This window comes from Chenopodium album, chromosome 12, assembly GCF_948465745.1.
Source record: "Chenopodium album chromosome 12, dcCheAlbu1.1, whole genome shotgun sequence".
Lineage (NCBI taxonomy): Eukaryota > Viridiplantae > Streptophyta > Magnoliopsida > Caryophyllales > Amaranthaceae > Chenopodium > Chenopodium album.
Genome location: NC_137845.1, coordinates 34,583,301 through 34,606,494, shown reverse-complemented (window position 1 = coordinate 34,606,494; position 23,194 = coordinate 34,583,301). Strand labels below are relative to the sequence as shown.

Sequence of the window (23,194 nt, the reverse complement as noted above, 5' to 3'; positions counted from 1 at the left end):
CCTAAGGTTAGGTGGTGATTGTTCTAGAGTAGTAGTGGTGGCGGCTAAGCAATGGTGAGATTAATGATGGGGTGGTTCCGGTGGATTTAGTAGTAGATTTACGTAGTAATGTTGTGCTAACTAGGGGTAAATTAATGATTTTGATATAAGATTAAAACTTACTCATTTTATATTTAAACTAGTCTTCTGGCTCGTGCAATGCACGGAATATTTATAGGTGTATAATATAATTTTTTTTTTTTTATAATATGTTTTAATTGGAAAATGAATAGTTTATAAAAGAGAAGAAAGGTGAAAATTGAATGTAATCGTAGAAGATATTAAGTTAAGAGAAAATGAATCAAATAACAATCATACATGTATTGAATTAAAGCTATTTTTTTTTATTATAAAAAAGGGGATTAATTAATGAATGAAGGTGACATGTGGCATTGGTGAAAAATAAAGTTTACATGTGGTTTGATGGGGATGATGGTTTGTGTTTTTAAATAGTTAGTATAGATATAGATAGATAGATATAGATTAGGTAAGAGGAGCATCCGGTTAATCAAACTAATTTTTATTTTTTAGGTAAATTACAAAACTAGTACTCATTAATTTACTAAAATAACCGTATTGATTAACAATTTTTTGTACATCATACTTGTAACTTGATTTTCTCTATTAAATACCAACATAGACAAATTGATTCTATATACAAAAACAAAGGGCTTCCTATTTTAAAATACGGCAGAATAATATTTTCTAAATGTAATTTGAAATAATCCAAGGTCATATTAAAGAATTTCCTAATATATTTTAAAGTTAATTCAAAAATTTAGTAGAAGTACACTAGTTTGAACTTAAGTTTTTCCTCAACCAAAAGAAGAAAATTGAAACTAATAGGTTAGGCTAGGCCATATTAATATGCAATGATAGCAAGGCCCGAAAGAATTTTGTCAGAAATAAAATTTTAAAACTAAAACTATGTTTGTTTTAACAGTAAAAAAAAAAATACAAAAGCTGACGACGGCCAACCAATGAGCCGAGTTAACCCAAAAACGAGGGAACTTTATAAGTCTACACACAGAAAAACTTAAAAGAATAGAATGGATATCATGAAATAACCACGTCGAAGAAATGGGAAGTGAACCCGAACCAGGTAGCACGGACAATAAGGTAGAACAATTGGTGTACATGAGAATCCGACTATAGCCTTTCCGAATACCCATTTATAGTGCCCACAGACATGCTTGGAATTCCGCCTGCAGATTTGAAGTTGAGTGACAAGCCCTGGCACCACCCCTAAGAACCTACGAAGAGTCAAATGGCCGAAGAATCCAACCCATACCAGCACAATTGTCCAATGACGACCACGCACCGTCGAAAATTAAACACACATCCACAGAATCAGAATATATCCCCCAAAGACAACAAATAGAATCTGGAGAGGAAGAGTTATTAATAGGACGCATAAATACATTTTGGCGTTTGAACTCAAAGGATCCGGAATATCATATCCGGAGAAGAAGATAGCCAACCAAATAGCCCAAAGCTGGCAAAAAACCAAGCTTAACCGTCCCAGTATTTGGAGGACCGGAAGAGGGACAAACTGATGTTAAACCTCCAATTGGAACTTTTATTTTCGCCTTACCCAGACACAACTATAATCCTTCTATGGCCTTTCTATTTATCCAAGTGAGAAGCAGCTGCAGGACTTGACCAAGCACCGAAAACAGCCACTTGACCAAGCACCGATAACACATGAATGAGGACTTTTCTTTCATATAAAAAAATTACTCAACAGAGCTAAACTTTAGACAAATCTAACAAAGGTGAAAAACTGCAAATTTTATACATCTAAATGAATACTTTCATTCAAGCACAAAGCCATCCATCTGTAACTCGCAAACTTTCAGTTAAAGCCATCTTCAAGACTCAAGCCAGTACAGAAGAAAAGGCCAAATACATCAATTACTTTACTCTTCGTCTTCTATCTTGCCCCCTATCTCTCTGATGATCATCCCTCTCATGACCACTCTTCTCAAGGTCTTTTCTATTTTTGATCCTTTCACTGTCTGAATCTTGAGATTTAGATCTGTCCTTAGCACGGTAATCCCTGTCAGCATCTTCCGTCTCTCTATTCGATCCTCTGCGTGGTGGGCTCCAACTTCGACTCGTACTGCGGTGCCGTTTTCGAGATGATTCTCGCAAATCATCTTTTTTGTCTCTTCTCTCCACTGTTCTTTCTGCAACATTTGTTGAAACAACACATCAGCATGATTTAGTAAAGCAATCAATTAAGCTTTACTTTTTGCATACTCTATAGCTTTATTACCCAAGCTAATGAGGGAATGAACAAGGAACATAACATAAAAACATACACACCAATTTTGAAAATTTCAGAATCAGCCACAGAGAAATAGAATATCTCACATGCTATAAAACAAAAATGCACAAACATAATGTTAGGAAACATGGTGCTTTTTCTTCCTTTTTTTTCCCCTTCATTAAATGGTATGAAGCTATGTTCTGAAAGGAGAGTTGAAAGATGGATCCTTTTTAAGGAGCTAGCATAGTTTTTCATTACCATTGTCAAAAAAAAAAAAGGGAAACTCTACTCAGCAGCCCTCCACTTTTGCACATTCTGTATGGTAGCCATATATATCGATCAACCCGGGAAATCATATGATTCATTTTACGAATTTTACAATACACTCCACATATAACAAATATTATAATCTTACATTTAATTTTCACTAAAAGAAATATTATATGAAATAAAATAATATGAAAATCCCTAGTATCTCCTCTATACCATCCAGTCCTCCACCATGTACAATCTCAAAAAACATGACAGCATCTGACCAGCCACCAGCGCCTTCCCCACACCATTAGTCAGGACCACTACATAAAAGCCCCCCTCCCCCTCCCCCTCCCTCTCCCATCCTCCCTTTGAATCCCCATCTCAGCAACCACATATAGCTACCACAACACCAAACCTATGGCCTCTGAATTGCTGGCCAGTCACCAGTTTATACTCTATGACAACCACAAAAGCTTCTGCCCCGGAACATGACACTATTAACCAACTGAAAACCCTAATGGCTGTTGCTAATTGACACCCCTCCTTTATAATGATCTGTGTTACCAGAAACATTGTGATATTGCCCATATGGGGAAAGAGATGCATCGACTGGTGGTGCAGGCTTGTGGAGATGGAATGGTAGTTAAAGTAGTTAAGAGGGCTGTTCAGTTGGTGGCACTTCGGGTTGAGCAGTGACGAAATTGGGGGGGGGGGGGGGGAGCAGAGGAAAAAAGTATATAAGGGAAGCTTATGCTCTGTGACAACCACTGATGTTTCTGGCCCCTGATCTGCCACAGTTCACTAGCTTAACACCCAACTGGTTGTTGCTGCTCAACATCTTCACCCTTCCCTTTGTACTGCATTGTTGTGTAATCAGAACATAGTGATATGTGGAAGGAGATAGAATTTGTTATATACATACGGTACAACACCCGGGTTCATTTGCTCATTTAATAAATGAACAAATAATTTGCAACAACCATCGACCCATCGTCACACCGCAACATAAATCTGGAGAAAGAGGTACAAGGACTGGGTTCATGTCTTTACTCCCCTACTCATAAGTCATAAATCTACTGTTTCAACCTGTTTCGACAGCAGCAGCAAGGCATGCTCTCTCCAATCAACACAAAATTTTCTTTCTCACTTCACTCCTCTCATCTGTCAGCGGATTTCTGAGACTTTAAACGCTGCTTCACCTTCGACGTCGCCGGCGAAATTTCCGGCGATGATGTCGGGTAGTGGCTTGAGAAGTTGTGCCGCCTTCGCGTTGCTGAACTCCGGCGTGACCTTCAACGTTACGATCTTTGTTTGATTTAATTTTAAATTTAGGAATTATTTTGATTTATATGTATTTGAGAAATTCATCAATTATGCTCTACAAATTTGTTGAACGATTTTTGTTTCATCATCAATCGAGCTTGTTGAACGATTTTTGTTTTCAATTTCTGTAATTTGAAGAGATTTATGAATTAAATCGTGAAAGAGGGGGAAAGAGGGAGAAAGTACAGCAGGGCAAACTAAGTGGAAAATTACGGAAATGCCCCTGGGTGCACCTAGAGGTTCTCGGAAGGAGATATATTGACTAGTGGTATGGATAAAAGGTGGTGCTTACTGGAGAGGATAAAAGGGATGTTCAGTCGATGACACTTGAGTTTAAGCAGTGACAGGGCAAAGAGCAAAGGAAACGTAAATAGGGGAAGAGAGTTTAGTTTTCAAAAACAAATTACTTAAAAGTAATTTCTTTTTTAAAGTCACAAAAATGGTCAAACAATGATATAAGGTTGTTCTGTAGTGTTTTTTGAAATAAAAATTAAAAAAATTAAAAAGTAGTCCTCAAGCACATACAAACTCAAGAATTACAGTATGTGTTCCATGATTAATTGCATCATCACCAATGCTCCAAAACTATGTACATAATCACTTCATCAAACTAGATATAAACTATCTCCTATTGCAAAAGTTCTTAAGCATAGTAGGGAATTTTCACCTAGAAGCCAACTGAATATAATTAAGAAAACCTAAGTGTTGGGAGACTGTGCTCCTGGAAATACTGACAAGATTATTGGTTAGACTTGGGCTGAATGATAAATGCAAAACAAAGAAAGAATCACACAAAAATGTTAGTTAAATGTAAAGCATTTTCAGTACTTGAAGTTTAAATAATGCGACCAAGGCACCAACATAAAATGTTTTAAACAAAGCCGAGTGACTGGCAGGGAGGTGGCAATGTCAGTCATCATCAAATTTTACAAGAATTGGCTTCAAAACAAAAAGCGCGCGAAAGAAAAGCTAACCCCTAAGACAATAAGGATCAATAATATAAAATAAGGAAATAATGAATAAATTTCCATTAGAAATCACCAATCTATCAAAATCACGTGATTTAGTTGCAATAAAATAATCACAATTGACAAGTGAAAAGGCAAGATACCCTTTAGTTTCCCCTGAAAAAAATCAAGATTAGGCATTTTCAAAACACGTCACATCCATTCTAATTAGGAAAAATGAAAATAAATAATCCCACCTTTACCCGGTCTGACAATAACAATCCCACCTTTTGATTATTACGAGGCAAACCCACTTTGGTCATTAATCTTCTTTTAATAGGCTATTTTACAGGTTACCAGTTAAATAGGTTAACCTTTCTAATTTCCTTCCTAAACTCTTTACTTCTTCAACGAATTTTCTTAGACCTCCATTTTCACCCCCATCCATAGCCACCACCACATCACAACCCTCACACCACACTAACCACCACCCTTACCACGACAACGTACACCTTCTCGCGCCCACCCATGCTTTCCCCTTCCACGCCGGCAGTCCCACCCCCATTCTTATCTCTTCTTTCTTTTCCCCAGCAACCACCCACAACCCCTTGCAAACCCAGCCCCCACGAACAGCGGTGGCTTGACCGCTTGAGCCCACCCGGAAACCCCCCTCTCCCTGAAAAACCCACCCGTAATTATCCCCTTCCCCCGACCTGAACAGCCTTGGCTTGAGCTTTAACTTGTATCACTGACATTGACATCACCACCAGCGTTTACACGGCAATGTCAGAACTAGCCAATATTTTCCAGCTCCGACACCCATAATAATAAGATGAACAACTTCAGTTAATCCAACAAATTAAGTTCAAACTTCTATTAATTCAACTAAATAAGTTCTAACTTCAATTAATCCAATAATTTAAGTTCAAACTTCAAAATTTTTTCCAGAAAAATGGAATTGAAGGTGAATCTGAAATGTAGAAAAATGAAGAAATTAGGAGAGAAAATGTCAATGGAACTTGGCTTGTGATTTAACAGGTTTTATAGAATCAACATATGCATAATGTTGAATTTGGTGAGGTTGGGTGGTTGGCTCTGATGGAGAATGGGGGGATCCATGTGGGAGGAGAATGAAGGGAAGATAGAGTTAAAGCATGGAGGCTGATTTTTTATTTTTTATTTTTTTTTTTTAACTTTTTTTTATAATTTGTAAAATAAAGACCAACTAAAAAACGACAAGTGTCAAGTGACCTCCTCCAACAGGTTACCAACCTAACAAAACCGGTCAGAGATTGTTAGTAGAATATGACTGTCAAAGGTGGGATTGTTTTGGAATAAATTAAAGGTGGGATTGTTATTGTCAGGGTAAAGGAGGGATTATTTATTTCCATTTTTCCTTCTAATTATCACATCCTTTCCTATTTATAAACTTCCTCAGGCGTTTTTTTATTTTATTTACTACACTTTTACTACCCCAAATCATTTTGGGACTAAGACTTTGTTGTTGTGGTACTTACAACACTTTTACTTCTACACTATTCAAATACTCCACTTTGGCGAGTTTTATAGATTTATAGTTAAGGGAAAATGCAGTCATGCGGATCTTGATACATTAAGCTCGATTTACACATTCATATCATCATTTTTTTTATAATTTTTACATATTGATAATTAAAATTATAAGAACTTGAAATAATGAGTTGGCAAGCGTGAAATAAGAAGTGTTAAAGTTTTTTTTCTTTAAAAAAAAAAAAAAAAAAAAAAAAACAAAACAGAGGTATTACATTGTGGGAAAGAGGAAGTGCACTACCATACCAGATTCCATCATAGGTCAACCTGGCCCAATTTAGCAGACAAGGCCTCTTGGAAGTGGGGGAAAGAGTAATGGAATCCCCACCCTTAAAGAGCCCCTAAATTTCAAGGTTATAATACAAAATCTTAACACCAAACCAAGTACTTATTGGTCATACAAACTAAAACTAAAGGATAAGTAAATTCATCATAGTACAGGATATAAGAACGCGAAAGGGGGGCTGTACATACAATATATATTAAGCAGTTAAAAAAAGAAATAGGACATTCTCATTATATTTGTATTAAAGTTGTGAAAAAAGAAAGTGGATTTATGCAATATATGACGAAGGAAATTCTTTCTTTCCTAGGACATACGAAGTATATAGTAACATATCTTTGGGATCTCCTCTTTGGATAAAAGAATATTAGCTTCAACTTCTGGAAAAAGCTGTATTAAAATTTAAATTTTTGAGGAAAAAACTTACTAATCCTGGGAAGATTTTCACTTGAATCCGACAAGCCGTAGTCTAATTCTAGACGTTTCCTATATATTGCAACCTTCTTCTCAATTTCCTCCGAACTTTTGATACCTCGTTCCTCGAGAGACTCCCGATATTCCATCAATGAAACTTCTAGACGTCTCAATTTTTGTCTGAACAAGTGTAGCCAAACATCAAAACACGTATAAGATTGCATTGTAAAACAACATACAAGGGCTAAGGAATCCAACATTAGTAAATAATGACGTATTAATGAAAACTAAAACACCTTAGTAATTACTTCCTCTATTCCAAATTTGTTGATACAATTAGACTTTTAACACTATTTACAAACTCTACTTTGACTAGCTTTTGTAATTTATAGATAAGAACAAACATAGCCATGTGGGATCTTGTTAGATTCCACTTAATGTGTAATTTCAAAATATAAAACTTTTTATAATTTTTTACTTATTGATTATTGAGATAATTACAATTGAGGTTATGCATTGGCAAATATGATAAAGAAAACAAGTCAACTAATTTAGAACAGAAGAAGGTTTTTTTGTTTTAATTTTATAACTTTTTTTTTTAATTAAAAAAATAGGAAATGGATTAGAATTATTTGCTCCATAAAGTATAGCATAACTCCATTCACAAATTTCTCCAATATAGTAGTATAAAAGCCTTCCTTGCTCTAATCACTCGCTTAAACAGAAAAACTGAAGAGAGGATGCAATTCTGACGCTCCAAAGCCACTCAATTCCACTAACACTAACACGAATGACTTAAATTACAACCACGTTCTAAAATGCAATAGTTAATACAATGGCCAAAATTCCCTGCTTCCATCCCATGGGTAAAAGAGAATGATATAACAGAGTGACAGTGAGTGAGAGAGATTATTCTCAAGTAAGGACGTAAGCATAATGTTGATGAAACAAACCTTTGCTCTTCATTTATAGTTATTTCTGGCTGTGTTGCAGCACTAGTCTGAGCTGCATACTCACTATCCTCGGCATTAGACAGATCATATGCAGCGTTCTCACTCCCAGAAGATGAGTAACCCAGCCCCAGACCACTAGAGCTTTCCTTAGGCTCATCATCATCTTCTTCTTCTCTAGCCCACTTTGAGGCAGGCAAAACAGTCTCCGCTTTCTCTTTTTTCAAGAATGATTTCACTTCAGACTGCGGAAGGGAAAATTCTTGTGACAGAGAGTTAGATTCTCGTGCTTCCACATCATCACCATAAGAGTTCCATGTTGTCGGTCGTAAAGCCTCCATCTCAACATGCACATCACTCTGCACATTAGCAAATTTAGCTGAGCTTGGTTGGGCCTGTACATATTTTAAATCATCTTCTAGCTCAGATCCACGTTGCTTCTCAGCTTCTCCGAGATAAAGCAATCGTGCAACCATCATGTCTCGACCTCCAACAAGTGAAAGTCCATTGTGCCTACAGCGCCTCTCCAGCTCAGGAAGAGGGAGGCTTCGCAACTCTAACATGGCAGCTCCCTTGCCCATAGCCAAGGCTACATCCTGATTAGTCTTGCTTCCATCAGTTGAATGTTCAGGGCGGCCAACCTTTTCTTCCATTTCTAGTACATCACCACAAATGGAATGGAAAGGTATAACCCCAGAAGCACTGGGTCGAAGAAATGTAGCTCGCAATCCATTAACATATGCATCTGAAAAAAGAAACCAGTCTGACCAAACTTGAAGCACTTTCAACACCCTCTCCTACAATTACAATTGTTTGGCCAAGATTTGAATCAGACAACTAGAACATGCAATAGAAATTTAATAAGAAAGAAATTGACAATTACAAAATCAAGATCTAACCTTAAGAGCTTCAGCAGTGATTCTTCCACTTATGCTACGATACAAGTCATTAAAGCTTTCCATTATGTCAGGCAACGTCACCTCAAATTTCGTACGGTAAGCAGATGCGTTCTTCACTGGAGCACTGCTATTATGAAGAATGTCAGACACAAGCATCAATCTTGCAACTTTTGTGGGTATAGGTGTTTCCTTCAGAGTCAGAGACTCCGTTAAAACTTCAACTATCTGCTATGCAATACAAGAAGCAACATAAGTTAAACCTGAACCATGAAGACATTGATGTCCATCAATTTATATTGGACAGCATACAACTCCGCTAACAGCATCACCTTCATTAGTCAATCTCAGCATAAAAGTCAAGTATTCGCAAAATGAGGAATGAAAAAATAATCACTAAAACAGGCTAGGCCAGTAACAGAGACAAAAGCATTGGTTATCAAATCAAATAGATAATGTAAACAACATAAGCCCAACCTTGTATCAAAGAAATGAGAAATTGGAAGGGCAGAAAACTAGCCTTGAATATTCAAGGATTAAGTATTTATATTGATTTGAAAAGAACTGAAGATATCGCCTTTCTTCTTAAGAATGGCAAAAAAGTATAATGAAAAAGATCTGCAATTGCAGTCGACATTGCACATTCAACAAAATTTCCTTGAGCTGAGAATATAGTAACTACAACTAACATTCACACTCAACAAAATTGAATACCATTTATACAATTGAAACTAGCGTTATATATCCTAGGATTGGCTAGAAATGGATCAGTTTTTTTTTTTTTTTTTTTTTTCTTTTTTTCTAGCATAGTCTTTCTTCAGCACCAATCAGATGGTTGGTCATAAATTAGGCAAATTTGCACTAACTCTAAAGTTCCAGGTAATCCTTTTTGGAATACAGGAAAAACCTAGGCACAAGCCAAACTTTTTCATTCTAATTCTAAACAAAGTTTGGACTTTACAAATTCAGAATTCTAAACTATGTAGCATTCCTATGAATATAGGGTCAGAAACGGGAACAGGTATAGGTACAGGAACAGGGATGGAAAATGAAAAAATCAAAATTCAAATATTCAGGTGCTGTACAGATACAGCCAAAATTAAATAAGAAAATATAGAAAATTTTAGGCAAATACACAAGGTTGTAATTGGCAAACTTACCTAAATCTCTATTATATAAGTGAAGGGAGATGGAGTAGAATATTGGTGTCCAAATTGTGTAAGGCCCAAATTCCCCCTTCACTGTATTTATTTGTTAGAGAATAAAACGCGCTTTTTTGGTGTGGCCGGCTACACCGTGCGGCAAGCTAACACACGCCAAAACATTGACCGGGTAACCCCTGACAGACCAAATAACCCATGATCGACCGAGTAAACCCTGACTGAGTAACCCCGGTCACACCGTGTGAACAACCACATATGAATTAAAAAAAAAAAAAAAAAAAAAAAAAAAAAAAAATCAATAATTGACAGGCCTTGGCAAAATCAGAAAGATTCAAAGATTTTAATTAGAATAACATTTTTCACAAATAAAAAAGTATAATATTATCAAACCTTGAAAAAAAATCTATAATTAAAAATTTGATTATACATCCCATAGTTTCTTTTAGTTGTTTTTATTTTTCAAAAAAAAAAAAAAAAAAAAAAAAAAAAAAAAAAAAAAAAAAAAAAACAAACAAACAAACACACACACACACACACACACACACAATGTATACAACTTTCCTCATTATATTATATACTCCCTTAGTTCTTTTATGTTCTACTTAGATACAATAGATACGCAAATTAAGAGAATATTGACTAAGGTAGGTGGGTATAAGAAAACTGAAAAAGTAGGATAGCGTTAAAGGTGACTAAAGTAAGAGTGGAAAAGATTGTAATTATTATGAGGTCGAAGGGGGTAAGATTGTAAAAGTAGGATAGCGTTAAAGGTGACTAAAGTAAGAGTGGAAAAGATTGAAAAAGGTAGGTTTGTAAGAAAAAGGTGACTAAAGTAAGAGTGGAAAAGATTGTAATTATTATGAGGTCGAAGGGGGTAAGATTGTAAAAGGGGTAAGCCAAAAAAAATATAAAACAAAGTGAGTAGAACAAAAAAGACCAGACTGAGACGAAAAGTGAGTTTAAAAAAAAAAATCTAGGAGAGTAAATGATAACAATTTTAAGACCATATAACTTTTTAAAGGATTATAAATGCTCATATAAAATTTTAAGCACACATCATGTGCATAAAAATTAATACTAATACTGTATAATAAATGTGTTACTGTACATACGCATGCACCCTTTTCCAGTAAATACTGCACTCTTTTACTATAATTTACTAGTTATTCACCCCTCACATACACCTTATCTACAATTCAATGCAACTTGTCTATATCATGGAACAATCAAAATTGGAATTTTTGTGATGGTGGTAGTAGAATATTTCAGCACAAGCCATGCTATTCATTCACTCCTTAAACTTGGTTAGAACTTTACTTTACAGGGCCACCATCCTAAAAGCCACATCCATAATATTTTTTTAACCTTCACCCACATAATCAAACCGACACAAAATGCATACCTCACCAACAGCAAACACTGCACTCTTTTCCAGTAAATACTGCACTCTTTTATTATAATTTACTAGTATTCACCCCTCACATACACCTTTATCTACAATTCAATGCAACTTATCTATATCATAATACAATCAAAATTGGAATTTTTGAGATGGTGGTAGTAGATTATTTCAGCACAAGCCATGCTATTCATTCACTCTTTAAACTTGGTTAGAACTATACTTTACAGGGCCACAATCCTAAAAGCCACATCCATAATATTTTTTTAACCTTCGCCCACATAATCAAACCGACACAAAATGCATACCTCACCAGCAGCATCAGCATTATCCAAGGAAAATCCCATAGCATCTTTGATTTGACTTCTCTCTAGGGTCAAAGCACGCAGCATATCCTCAAACTCATCCCTTTGTGAGTCTGTAAGTGTCCTTTCAGAATCAATACGCTGCACATAAAAGGCAGAAGTTCCCTAAATTAGAAGAGAGGTCAAATATATGCGAGTAAGAATGCATACATCTATCATCAAAGAAGAAAGCCTTCTTAAAGGCATAGTGGTGATGCTAATGGATTTTTACATAGAGCAAAATCCTAAAAATGCAAAAGTATGGGTAATTGTGTATGATCCAAAAGCAGAAGCAAGAGCATTTTAAAAAGTACCCTGCTTCTTCCTGCTGCATATGTTGCACTAGAATCCTTCTCGGGATCTGGGCTTTTTGCTGTGGGAAGAGGAGGTGGCACCCACCTGAAACCAAACATGATGTAAACATACATATATCAATATGCAAATTAGGAAATTTCCAGAGGTTCTAGGGAAATATATAACTGCTAATGCAACAACAATGAAAAAAGGGGACTACTTTACCTCCCACTACCAGTTATCATGATGAAAGGCTCTGTTCTCCATCTCTGGAGAGTGTCACCCTGAAACAAGTAAAAGACCATCAGAGAATAGGTTTACCTAAATTGACATTATATAAATTCATTTACCCAATACTTTGAAAACTACAAAGCGCACTAAAACGAAGCAGGTTTAAAGAGCGGAGAATTGAAAATTGAACATAGTATTCTAAGTGAAGAATAAAACAAAACTCTGGTAGTATTCAGTTATAATGCCACTAGTAAAATACTAAAGTTATTGTGATTATATGTCCTCTTTTTTCCCCAACATAATTCACTGTTGGTTAATCATTGGGGTTAAGATATAATAAAGTTATTTAGATTATATGTGTTTTTTTTTTTTTTTTTTTTTATTGTTCAAAGCATGAAGCCAGTTTATGTTGCTGAGCAAAAGGATTAGGCAAAAATATCCCCTCAACAGTTTCAAGTCTTTCAACAATGTAGTTGCACACCCTCCTCTTTATCTTACACATGCAGAAACATGTGACAGGAAGTATAGTAAGAGGTGTGGTATGATGTCAATCTCTTATACTACCTCCGTTTCATATATTTTGCAACTTTTGCCAAAAATGGATGCTACATATTATTTGCAACTAATGTTTTCTTTCCTTTTTAGGTTGTTATTTCTCTCTATCTCTCTTCTCATCACATGCATTCCAATTTTTCTCTCTCTATCTTACACTCACAAAAAAATTTTGCCTAGGAGTCCGTGCACCCTTCAAAGTTGCAAAAAATGTGAAACAGAGGTAGTATTAACAAACACCCTATTCATCAGAATGAGAGCATAATAGCCTAATAAATGAATGGTCGATTCTTTCACAATGCAGAACATAAGGGAGAGCTAGTGGATGCATGAGCAAGTAAATAGAAAGGGTGACACGAAAGTCTATGGATGTCTCCTCATCTTAAAAATGATATTGCATAGACATCCTTATATGATCAGAAGCTTTTGATATTACAAAAGAACATTACATGAAATATACGGAAAATAAAACAGTCAAAACAAGCATACCTACAACCAAACAAATTCATGGAATTACATGAGAAAACACACCTGAGCAAATGAATAAAGCCTCCAAACATAGTACATATGTTCCTTTGAGCCAAGGTCAAACAAGAAACTAAAAAGAGGATTCCCTCGTCCACGCTCCATTATTGCTTGCTCAAAAGCACACCCTCCATCTAAAACATATAAAGCCATGGTATCAATGACATGGCGAAGATGCCTATCCTCAGGAGGCACAACTGTTATATCTGGAACATTAGGAGTAAGGACCTAAAGATGGAAGCAGCAAAGGGTCAGAAAATAATAGAACAATTACAGCATTTTCAAGCCCCCATTAAGTTAAGTTCTTCAAAGAAAGTAGCGAAAAGTAGATTGTATATCATAATCACAATAATAAATTTACCAACTGTGTGGAATAAACCCATTTTTGAAGATTGAAAAAAGATCAAAACCCTAAGTTGAATATAAACAAGATTTTCTCCTTATTAGTTTTTTACAAGAAATAAAATGTAATAATTAAAAAATAAAGGAAAAGAAAAGAAAAGGAATTAAGAACACTTAAGGCTCCAGTTTCTCAAAAGAAATACTAAAACAAAATTATCGCCTTCAAAGCAAATTCATCTAACAGAAATCATTCGTCTTTTTTTTTTAAACCCACATACCTTTTCGTACCCGCTCTCACTTTATCGAAATTTTTCCTACACCCAGCTTAAGGCTCCAGTTTCTCAAAAGAAATACTACAACAAATTATCGCCTTCAAAGCAAATTCATCTAAAAGAAATCATCTGTCTTTTTCTTACACCCACACACCTTTTCATACCCTCTCTCTCACATTAACAATTAGTTAAGCAAGAACTCGAAAATAGAACATACCAGCTCAGAGTTTTGATTTGAAACAGGAGCCACAGGGGTGCCTGAACCAGACAAGATTACGGTGCCACCCTATAATTCAATTAAAAAGAAACCACTGAGAAAAACAATTCTAACAGCTTATGGTGAGGGGGAGGGGGGTTGGAATAAACATTTTGCTTGAGACATTAGCAAAAAAGCTAATCAACCTCTTTACTTCTGATTGCCATATGGCCAGGTGGAGGTGCAGGTAATGCCTGTGATGGGAGAGCAACTGATTTACCCCATCCAATCTTCAATTCATATTCATAAACCACCACCCCTGAGACACAAATTTAGCATAAGACAGACATTTCAGCTTCTATTTGCATTTACAAAAGCTTCAAATAACGTTTAAGAAAGACAGAGTGAAACAAAAGATCACAATCACAAGGGTAACTGAATGAATACATGTATATGGCACAAAAAACACTTAAATCTCATGGATAGCTTCCATTTTCAACACACCAAGTGTGTAAAGTTATATCAATTCTAAGAACTAATGTTACACGGTCAAGTACATGTTTAGTCAAACCAAATCCTTTATTTATTGCTTCCCACTTTACCCAGATTGAGAGACAGCCAAAAAGGGCCACCTTTTAATTTTAGTTGACTCATAAGCACTGAATCCATTTCCTTCACTATAGTGCTATTAGTAAAGCACATACAATGAAAAAAGAACTGGCAATTGGATTCAATTAAGCTCATTATTCCCACCATCAACCCTGTATAAACTGTACAACAGCAAAACTCTAGCCAAAACTTAATTATATGGTAGAAAGATCACTAACTACTACAGCAAAACTCTAGCCAAAACTTAATTATATGGTAGAAAGATCACTAACTACGAATGCCTTCTCAGCATGGGCTTGCTTCATGTCAATAAAAACCCTTATATCAATTATCGTAAGGGAAGACATCTGACGCAGTATTAAGAGGAAAGGTTTCAGTGATAGGGAGGGGTGTAGGTACTGCAAAGCATAAATTTCAGGATTAGGCATGGTATAAGTTAAGGGAAGCAAAATAACAAACCCCAAAACAAAACATTACATAACCACCAATCTCAAAGGGAGGGAAACATGGTGCAAAAACAAGGCCGCATCACTTAGGTTGGGCCGTATTGTACAGGATATTCAATTTACAGAATTGAAATAATCTGTAACAACAAAGGGGTGTTCCATAAACCTGCCATCTAGTCCAAATCATATGTTCTGACCCCGAATCACCCCGCATTGGACGTTATATCATGTGTTTCAATCAAAAGTTACTTCCTATTTAATGTTATGGTGAAAGATTCCTAAGGTATCCCACTCTAATCCTCTTACCCTGACTATTGTAATAGCATACAACTACTAATAATTCCTAGAAAATGCCACTACCACATAGCTCCATATAACTATCAGTGCTCCACTAATAGACCTACAGATTTCAGCGGAAACACCAGATTGGAAACATTTGGTGATAAACTTTTTTTCATTGGAGTTTTTATTCGAGTTTCAATCCAATATGTTAAGCCTCCCACCAAATTAGTTATCAGACATTTCATACATAATACAGTTTCTAGGATATTTCATGAATGACAACATTCGTGATTGGATGTTTGCATGCAGCTTAGCTTTTAGAAAAACCACTTTTCGTATAAACCCTTCAAGAGCCATCTCTTTTTAAGTTTTCCTTCCCTCCAGAAAATCTTTCTCCTTTCGATTCCCAAAGCTACTATGACTAATAAACATGAAAGCAACCAATGCTGTAAATATCACCACTCACATTTGATTATGCCCAGATTGACGATTTATTCAATTTAATACGATGAATAAATAAATTTTAAAATACAAATACTTGGTATTAAGATTCAAACACAGCCAGATTTAACAATATCAGACTCATTATTTAGATTTTCAATTAAGAGTTGCTCAGACTAAAATGAAATTACCAGCTTTTAGGATAGAGGAATAATGCAGCTGAAGTATTTGTATTTAGAAAGGTACGATGGATTTAAGACTTTAAGTCATGTAACAATGACAAGTGAGAGATAAGCTTGTGCTTAACCAACAGGTTTAAAATTGGATGATAAGGCAAAATACGGTAACCGGTCATTATCAACCTCATAGATTTCCATACAAAGGCTCACTGTTTCCCTTCTCACCTCAGTCAAGCCTTTGCAGAAGACATTCCATGGTCAGATTTGCATTAATTGGCTCTATCCTCCTCACCACTCAGGAAGAGGAGTCGGACCACCAAGGGAAGGCACATCTAAAGTTGACTACACAAGAGTGAGACAGTCAAGCTTCAAAATCATAATACACACTTCCATACCCTGGAATTACCTAAAGAGGGCAAGAGGGGAGGGGGAGGGGGGACTAGAATGGTAATAAACAACAAAGGAGTTACTTAACCTCATATTGCATGAGAGAGAATAATGAAGTAACAAACCTTGCATTTCATCCTTAGCAGCCTGTGCTTCACTCCTATTCATAAAAGCAACAAACCCACAATTCCTTTGGCGCCTTCGTTCCTCTTCTGTCCTAGGCCACATAATTTTTACGCTAGCAATAGGTCCAAATCTCCCAAAGGTTCGCAAAAGGAAACTCTCGTCAACCTAAATCATGTAAAGCAATGACAGTCTCATCAATATCTCATACAATGATATTTGGAGAACAGCTATGTTCAAAATCTAGAAACTTTAAGATTGTTCATATAGTTTTTTCTGTGATGAAAAAGCATGGAAATATTGTTCAGAGGACAAGGTTTTAACAGCAATTTCAGACTAACCTTCGGTGATAAATTTCCTACATAGAGATTTGTTGTTTGTGGATCACCATCATCAAAAGAACCCCTCCCAGCATCAAATTCATCAGGCAGCTCATCGAATCGGGTAATAGGCTTACAAAGGGTAAACAATAAAAGTCAAAGTTAAACAACAGAAGAAACAAAAAGTGCTAGACAGAATAAGTATCGACCAGATATTTTCATAAGAATGGCTCTACCAAACAAACATGTCTCAACATTGACCAATTCAAATCACCCCCCCCCCCCCCCTCTCTCTTATTCGAACCAAGTCAGGAATGATTATTAATGAATCAGCAAGAGCTCATCAGCAACAAATAGTTATTATTATCTTTTGTGATGCAATTAATCTATGTCCCTTTTTTTAGCTCCCTTCATATTGATGGAAGGTGAAGACCGCAAAAAAGCAATTAGTCATGCACAGTATTACAAGCTGTCCTACCATCTCTCACTTTTCCTTTCCCTCCTCTCTGTATCTGAGTCTCTACAGAAGTAAATAAAACAGCCGATCCCATTCCAACCTCAATATGCGGAATCATCTTGCACCATATAATAAAGGTATTATAATCCTTTCTTCATCAGCACCACATTTTAAATGTTAATAAATAATAGAGATGTTAAAATCCTTTCTTAATCAGCAGCTCATATTTAAATTATTTATTTTTTACGAAGCAATAAAAGCTAATGTCTCTAGATAGCAAAAGCATTGGGGCAAACACAAAACCATTCCAACATTTAAGTCGCACTTGGTGCAAGAGAAAATAGTAAAATAGAGCAAGTTTGTCTCGGGGTATTCTATATCAAAATTAGATCCACTTACTGGAGGGAGTTCCCCATCACGCCATTTATCACGATCTTGATTTCTCTTCTCTCTCATCTCTTGCTCATGCTTTAGCTCCTCCATAAAGTTGTCAATATTTCTCATTCTTCCTTTCTCTTTTTCTTTTGACTTCTCTCTAGGTTCCTGTATATTTCAATGAAAGCCTAAGAATTAGAACTCTAATCAACTGGAAACCAGAAAAAAAAAAATTTACATGATATGTTCCTACCTCCCTCTCATATTCTCTGCCTTTAGCTGCCATTGGTGGTGGTAAGAATGATGGAACATATCTGCCAATTGCGAAGATCGATTTCACTTGGCAAAGCACCAACAGTGTTGAAAAGCAACACTTTCAAGAAGATAAGAGAAAATAGGTAGACTCGGAAACAAAGTAATCTATTAACTAAGAAAACATGAAATATAAAGTTGTGCAATTTTCCAATAAACATCACACTAAGAATCTACTTCTCGCCAAAGACTTTGGGATGCTTTTTCTTTGTATAAGGAGGTTTTGTTGAAAAACAAATGACAACTCAACTCATTGACACTTAAGTAACTCATGTACGATGTATTCAATCAAGTCATAAAATAATATAATAATCATTCATAAGTGCTTTTGTTTAGGAATAAGTATTGGTTCATAACATCAGTGACAACATTTCGCAGTACTTCCTATCAACACATTCTTGTTTACAAAAGCACATTATAAAAGGACAAAGAGTGGTAAATACAACCAGAGGAAACCAGAATAATAAAATAAAGAGGTAAAAAACAAAAAATACAAAACCCCAATGTTACTTGGACTCAGATAAAGTGTCAAATTAGACACGGGTGTCCAAGCATCAGTTTTTAGTTAAAAATGAAGTGTCCAAGTGTCAGTGTCCATGTGTCATGTCGGTGTGTCATGTCGACAAGGACACGTGATGTAAATGAAAGAGTCCGAGTAACATAGCTGTTTAGAAATATCTTCATTAAATCACCTTTGTCACAATGACCTATCAATAGAAACACTTCTCTTTCCATTACAATATATTAAGGGTATATTAGCACTATACTATGCATTAAATTTCCTTCCAACCTATAGCATATAAGGTGTGAAAATTAATTTACTACTGCATACTTCACTTTGGCTTTACCTACTTCAATAACCTACAAAATCATAATATAAAACATTTCTAGCCTATACATTTCTCTATCCTACAAATTTTACAAAAATGAATGGCTCTAGCAACAAACAATGGAGATTAAGTAAGAATAAAAGAGAATTAGAAACAGAGAGGAAATACTAAAGGAAAATACTTAGCACCTATACATAGAGTTTCCTCAAAAGCACTGAATTTTGAAATATCGCATTGTCTTACCTTGAGGTAAACATTAACTTTTTCCATCCCATTAAGTTGGTTATAATTTAGAAGCCAAAAAAGAGAGTTTGAACTATTGCATTATCTTTCTATGTAATTTTGAACTATTAATGGCCCAATTGGTAGGATGTGATATATGGTGGTAATGGTTATGATTTTCTATGTAATTTTGCAAGGAAAGTTCCATGATAATGTCTACGGCGATGCTTCTCTACCTCAAGGTAAACAAAATTCATTCTCACTTAATACCACCGCTAGAAATGGTAATGAGTAAGACTCACTGATTCAACAATACATAATGCTTGCCTATGAATTAGGTGAAAGTAGGACACTCCAAATTCGGGGAATAAGGGAATATATAGAGAATAACAAATACTTGAGTGATACTTGGGAATAGAGTTACAATATTATCAACATTGACCCTAGACTTTTATGGAAAATATACATACAAGTTCATCACTCTTACCACCATTTATTACTACTTACCAATTTGGCTATACATGTTGTAATTAACCATTTTACAAGAACTATATAAGGATTTTTTTTAGTTTAGTAGACATTATACCCTTCTACAATTCACTAAACAAAATCATGCACTTGCATCAAAAACTTTTCTTATTGCATAATTTCCACTTGTATCCAAAAATCAAGTTAGATTATTGCTTATGACGACAAACATTTACTACATAATTAGACAGCTAACAATGAATTATTTTGCTTACTTAATGTGACTGGTGGAATTAAAAGTTATACTTATATTTAACAAAAAAAGAAAAAGAAAAAAAGGTGGCACACCATCATCAATTACTCCTTCATCTCATCCATCAGGAGCCATACAATAGACATGGATGACCACAAAAGCTAACAAGATTACAGCTCTAGAGTCTCAATTTTTAATTTTGTACAAAAAACGGTTACTCTTACTTGGATAAACAACTACAATCCTACAATAGAAGCATGATACTTTCTTAAGACTTTCGCTGCTATGTCATTAGTTTTATTATGCTTCATTCTATCACATGAAAATTCTACCGGGCCTTAACTAATTTTTCTTGACATGTTGGATATTATCTAAACATGTTGGCTGTAATATGAACTTATCTAGAATTAACTCAGTTGCCCTTACTGAGCTAATATGAACTTAGTCGCCCTTAATTCAGCATATCATAATGTATTGGCCACTAGCCGTTGTCCAAACTTCTCATCAAAAATATTTCTACAAGGTGAAAGAACAAGGCCATAGCATGCTGGTTTCAAGTAAACAGTCCATGTCAAACAAATAGAGCTACCATATATTTGCCGAAAAAATAGTGCATGGGATAAGACAAATAGAGCTACCATATATTTGCCGAAAAAATAGTGCATGGGATAAGACATAAGCCAAACAGCTATACAAAAGATGCCTAAAAAATACAGTACAGAGATGCAATGAAAGAGCTGGGAAACTGTTACCTAACTATTCTAACATCTAATTCTATTTAAGAGATGTCGCCATAGTACAACATTATAGTTTTTAACTCACATTGTCTAATCAATGTATAATCTAAATGCATTCAATTACCTACTCCCCTTCTTTGAACCTGATACACCATCTTTGGAATTTCCACCTGCCATTTGTGAATAATAAAAGGCCCATATTTTTATTAATGTACCGGTATAGTGTAAAGCATCTCCATAACACAAATGAAACAAGAACAGTATGCAACCGCTAATGCGCAAAACATACCAAATATATTGTAAATATATTTCTTAGACTCATAATGCTAACCTTCAGAATCAGCTTTTACTTTGTCATTGGGATTGATTAAACCTCCTCGTACAAAAGCCTTCGACCCTGGAGCATCCTCTCCTTGAAATGACTCCAGAAATTCCTCATACAGACGAGCTGTTTCATCTTCTGCCCTCTGCAAATATAACACCAATCAACATAAATATTTATCTTCCCACGCAGACCAATCAACATTCAAGCCAGACAAACACTTGTACCTTCTTTTTTGCTTCTTTTTCTTCTCTATGCTTTTGGAAAGGAGTTTTCTTTCGAGTAATTGAAAAAGAGCTCATGTCGCTGATTCAGGAGTATTCAATACAAAAGTAAGTAAAAGAAAGAGACAAAACAAGCTCATTTATACAACTAAGCCCATTCCCGACTACCCGAGGCAAGTACGGAGGCGCAACTGCCCAGCGCCCACGGAGTAAAGTCCTATTTTTCATCCTAGACTCCTATGATAAAAGGGTTATAAACAAAAGTGGCTGCATAGTTGGAGTGGATGTATTTTAGCTTGATAATCATCAAACTCAAGTTTAGGGAGAAGTGTCCAATTTCATAGTTCGATCCTAAAACTAAAGGGTTCTGCAACACATTAGCAAACAAATTTAATTCAATCATCAAATCATACTCGAAAATCACATAATCTTTTGGAGAAAAGGCATATTTGATTCAATTATGAAATTAGGCTCGTAATTTTCTTCTCTAGCAACATGTTATAATCTTTCATAACCTTAGTAATTAGAACAAAAAGTTCAAAAATTCGAACCCTAAATTTACTATACTGACAATTAAATTAAATTAGATCAACGACTAACCCTAGATTGTGAAATTAATATGATAATTACAGAAGGAAAAAACAACTTACCTCAGAAGCTGCTTCAATGGAGGATAGAAATGTTAGAAGGCGGCTCGATGGAGAACGTGGAGTGCGCTTCAATGGAGAACGTTCAATTTTTTTTTTTGTTTTTTTTTTTTGACAAGTACTAAATGCAGTAAAAAATTTCCTAAATGCAGAAAAGATTAATAATACGTAAATTAAAAAGAAGACAAAAATAACCTCTTCTAAATCAATACTATCGTTTTCCTTAATACAGTGGATTCTTCACTCCTTCCCCCCTTCTCTTAATGTCTACTGTAATCTTCTCCAAGCCAATTCTACATTAACTTCATCTCTTAAACATTTTTTTGGTTGCTTATTTGTCAATTGGGTTCACAAACTGTTGTTATAATTCATAATTAGGTAGTTTACTTATACGAAGTATATGTCTAGTTTGTGAAAAAAATTGCCTTAAAAGTTATAATTCACTATATTTTGATAAGAGTATTTGTCTTGACGCCCGGAAACATCATCCGGTAGGTGGTTCAAAGCCCCGGAAACATCATCCGGTACATAGCTGTCAGCCCCGGAAACATTTTCCGGTAGTTGGTTTTAAAGCCCGAACATTGCAACCAATTGCAAAATGTTGGAGTTGGAAATTTTTTAGAGAAACTTTTCCATCAATCTTACAAATATTATGTACTTCGAATGATGAAAGTAACTGGAAAAAAAAAGTCAAAAGGTTAAAGAAGTTGGAATTTGCGTACAAGTGGTGAAAGGGATGATTATATACTACATATACTAGTATAAAATTTCAAAATTTCTGGGTTGGAACTCTGGGACTTAAGAGTCTTAAAGAGGTTATTGTTAACAAAGGGTAAGATTGGAAATCTAATTTTTCATAAAAATTAATTTATACTGCATTTAGGTAATTTGGTACCTGCATTTAGTACCTTTTTTGACAATAATTTTCCATTATGGACATACAAGACTTGCCCTTGTTAGCAAATACGGAGTATTCCGTATGATTGTGTATTTCTTGTGTTTCTTGTATTTATACTCCGTATTATTATAATTAAATTAAAGCCCGTATGATGCACAATTTTTTATGCAACGTACATAAATTTCAAGAAAACACTTTTTTTTTTAGGAAAAGCGAGGGCTAGCTTTCATTGAAGTAGAGGCACGAAGTAGCAAAGAATTTCGATTAAAAGAAAGGTGTGAAGAACTCAAATGAAAAATCCTTTCCATCCCAGGAATCCAAAACGCATTTTTGAAAGACGAGGGAACCATAATGTAACCATGCCACCAATTTCTCCAATGAAAGCAATCGACATGA

The 23,194-nt window shown here is 35.3% G+C and overlaps 1 protein-coding gene across 1 annotated transcript; it reads right to left on the bottom strand.

The window, feature by feature from the left end:
- Positions 1 to 1,811: 1,811 nt before the first annotated feature.
- Positions 1,812 to 22,026, bottom strand: LOC145570493 (protein RRC1-like). Its single transcript, XM_081629608.1, has 18 exons — positions 21,904 to 22,026; positions 21,257 to 21,335; positions 21,039 to 21,174; positions 20,832 to 20,877; positions 18,139 to 18,199; positions 17,910 to 18,053; positions 17,075 to 17,185; positions 16,736 to 16,901; positions 14,473 to 14,585; positions 14,288 to 14,356; positions 13,463 to 13,684; positions 12,374 to 12,432; positions 12,169 to 12,253; positions 11,819 to 11,956; positions 8,952 to 9,176; positions 8,056 to 8,849; positions 7,116 to 7,282; positions 1,812 to 2,228 (listed from the first exon to the last, which is right to left on the bottom strand). The coding sequence occupies exons 2-18, from the start codon at positions 21,329 to 21,331 to the stop codon at positions 1,954 to 1,956; spliced, it is 2,886 nt and encodes a 961-aa protein (XP_081485734.1). The 5' UTR covers positions 21,332 to 21,335; positions 21,904 to 22,026; the 3' UTR covers positions 1,812 to 1,953.
- Between the last annotated feature and the right edge of the window lie 1,168 nt (positions 22,027 to 23,194).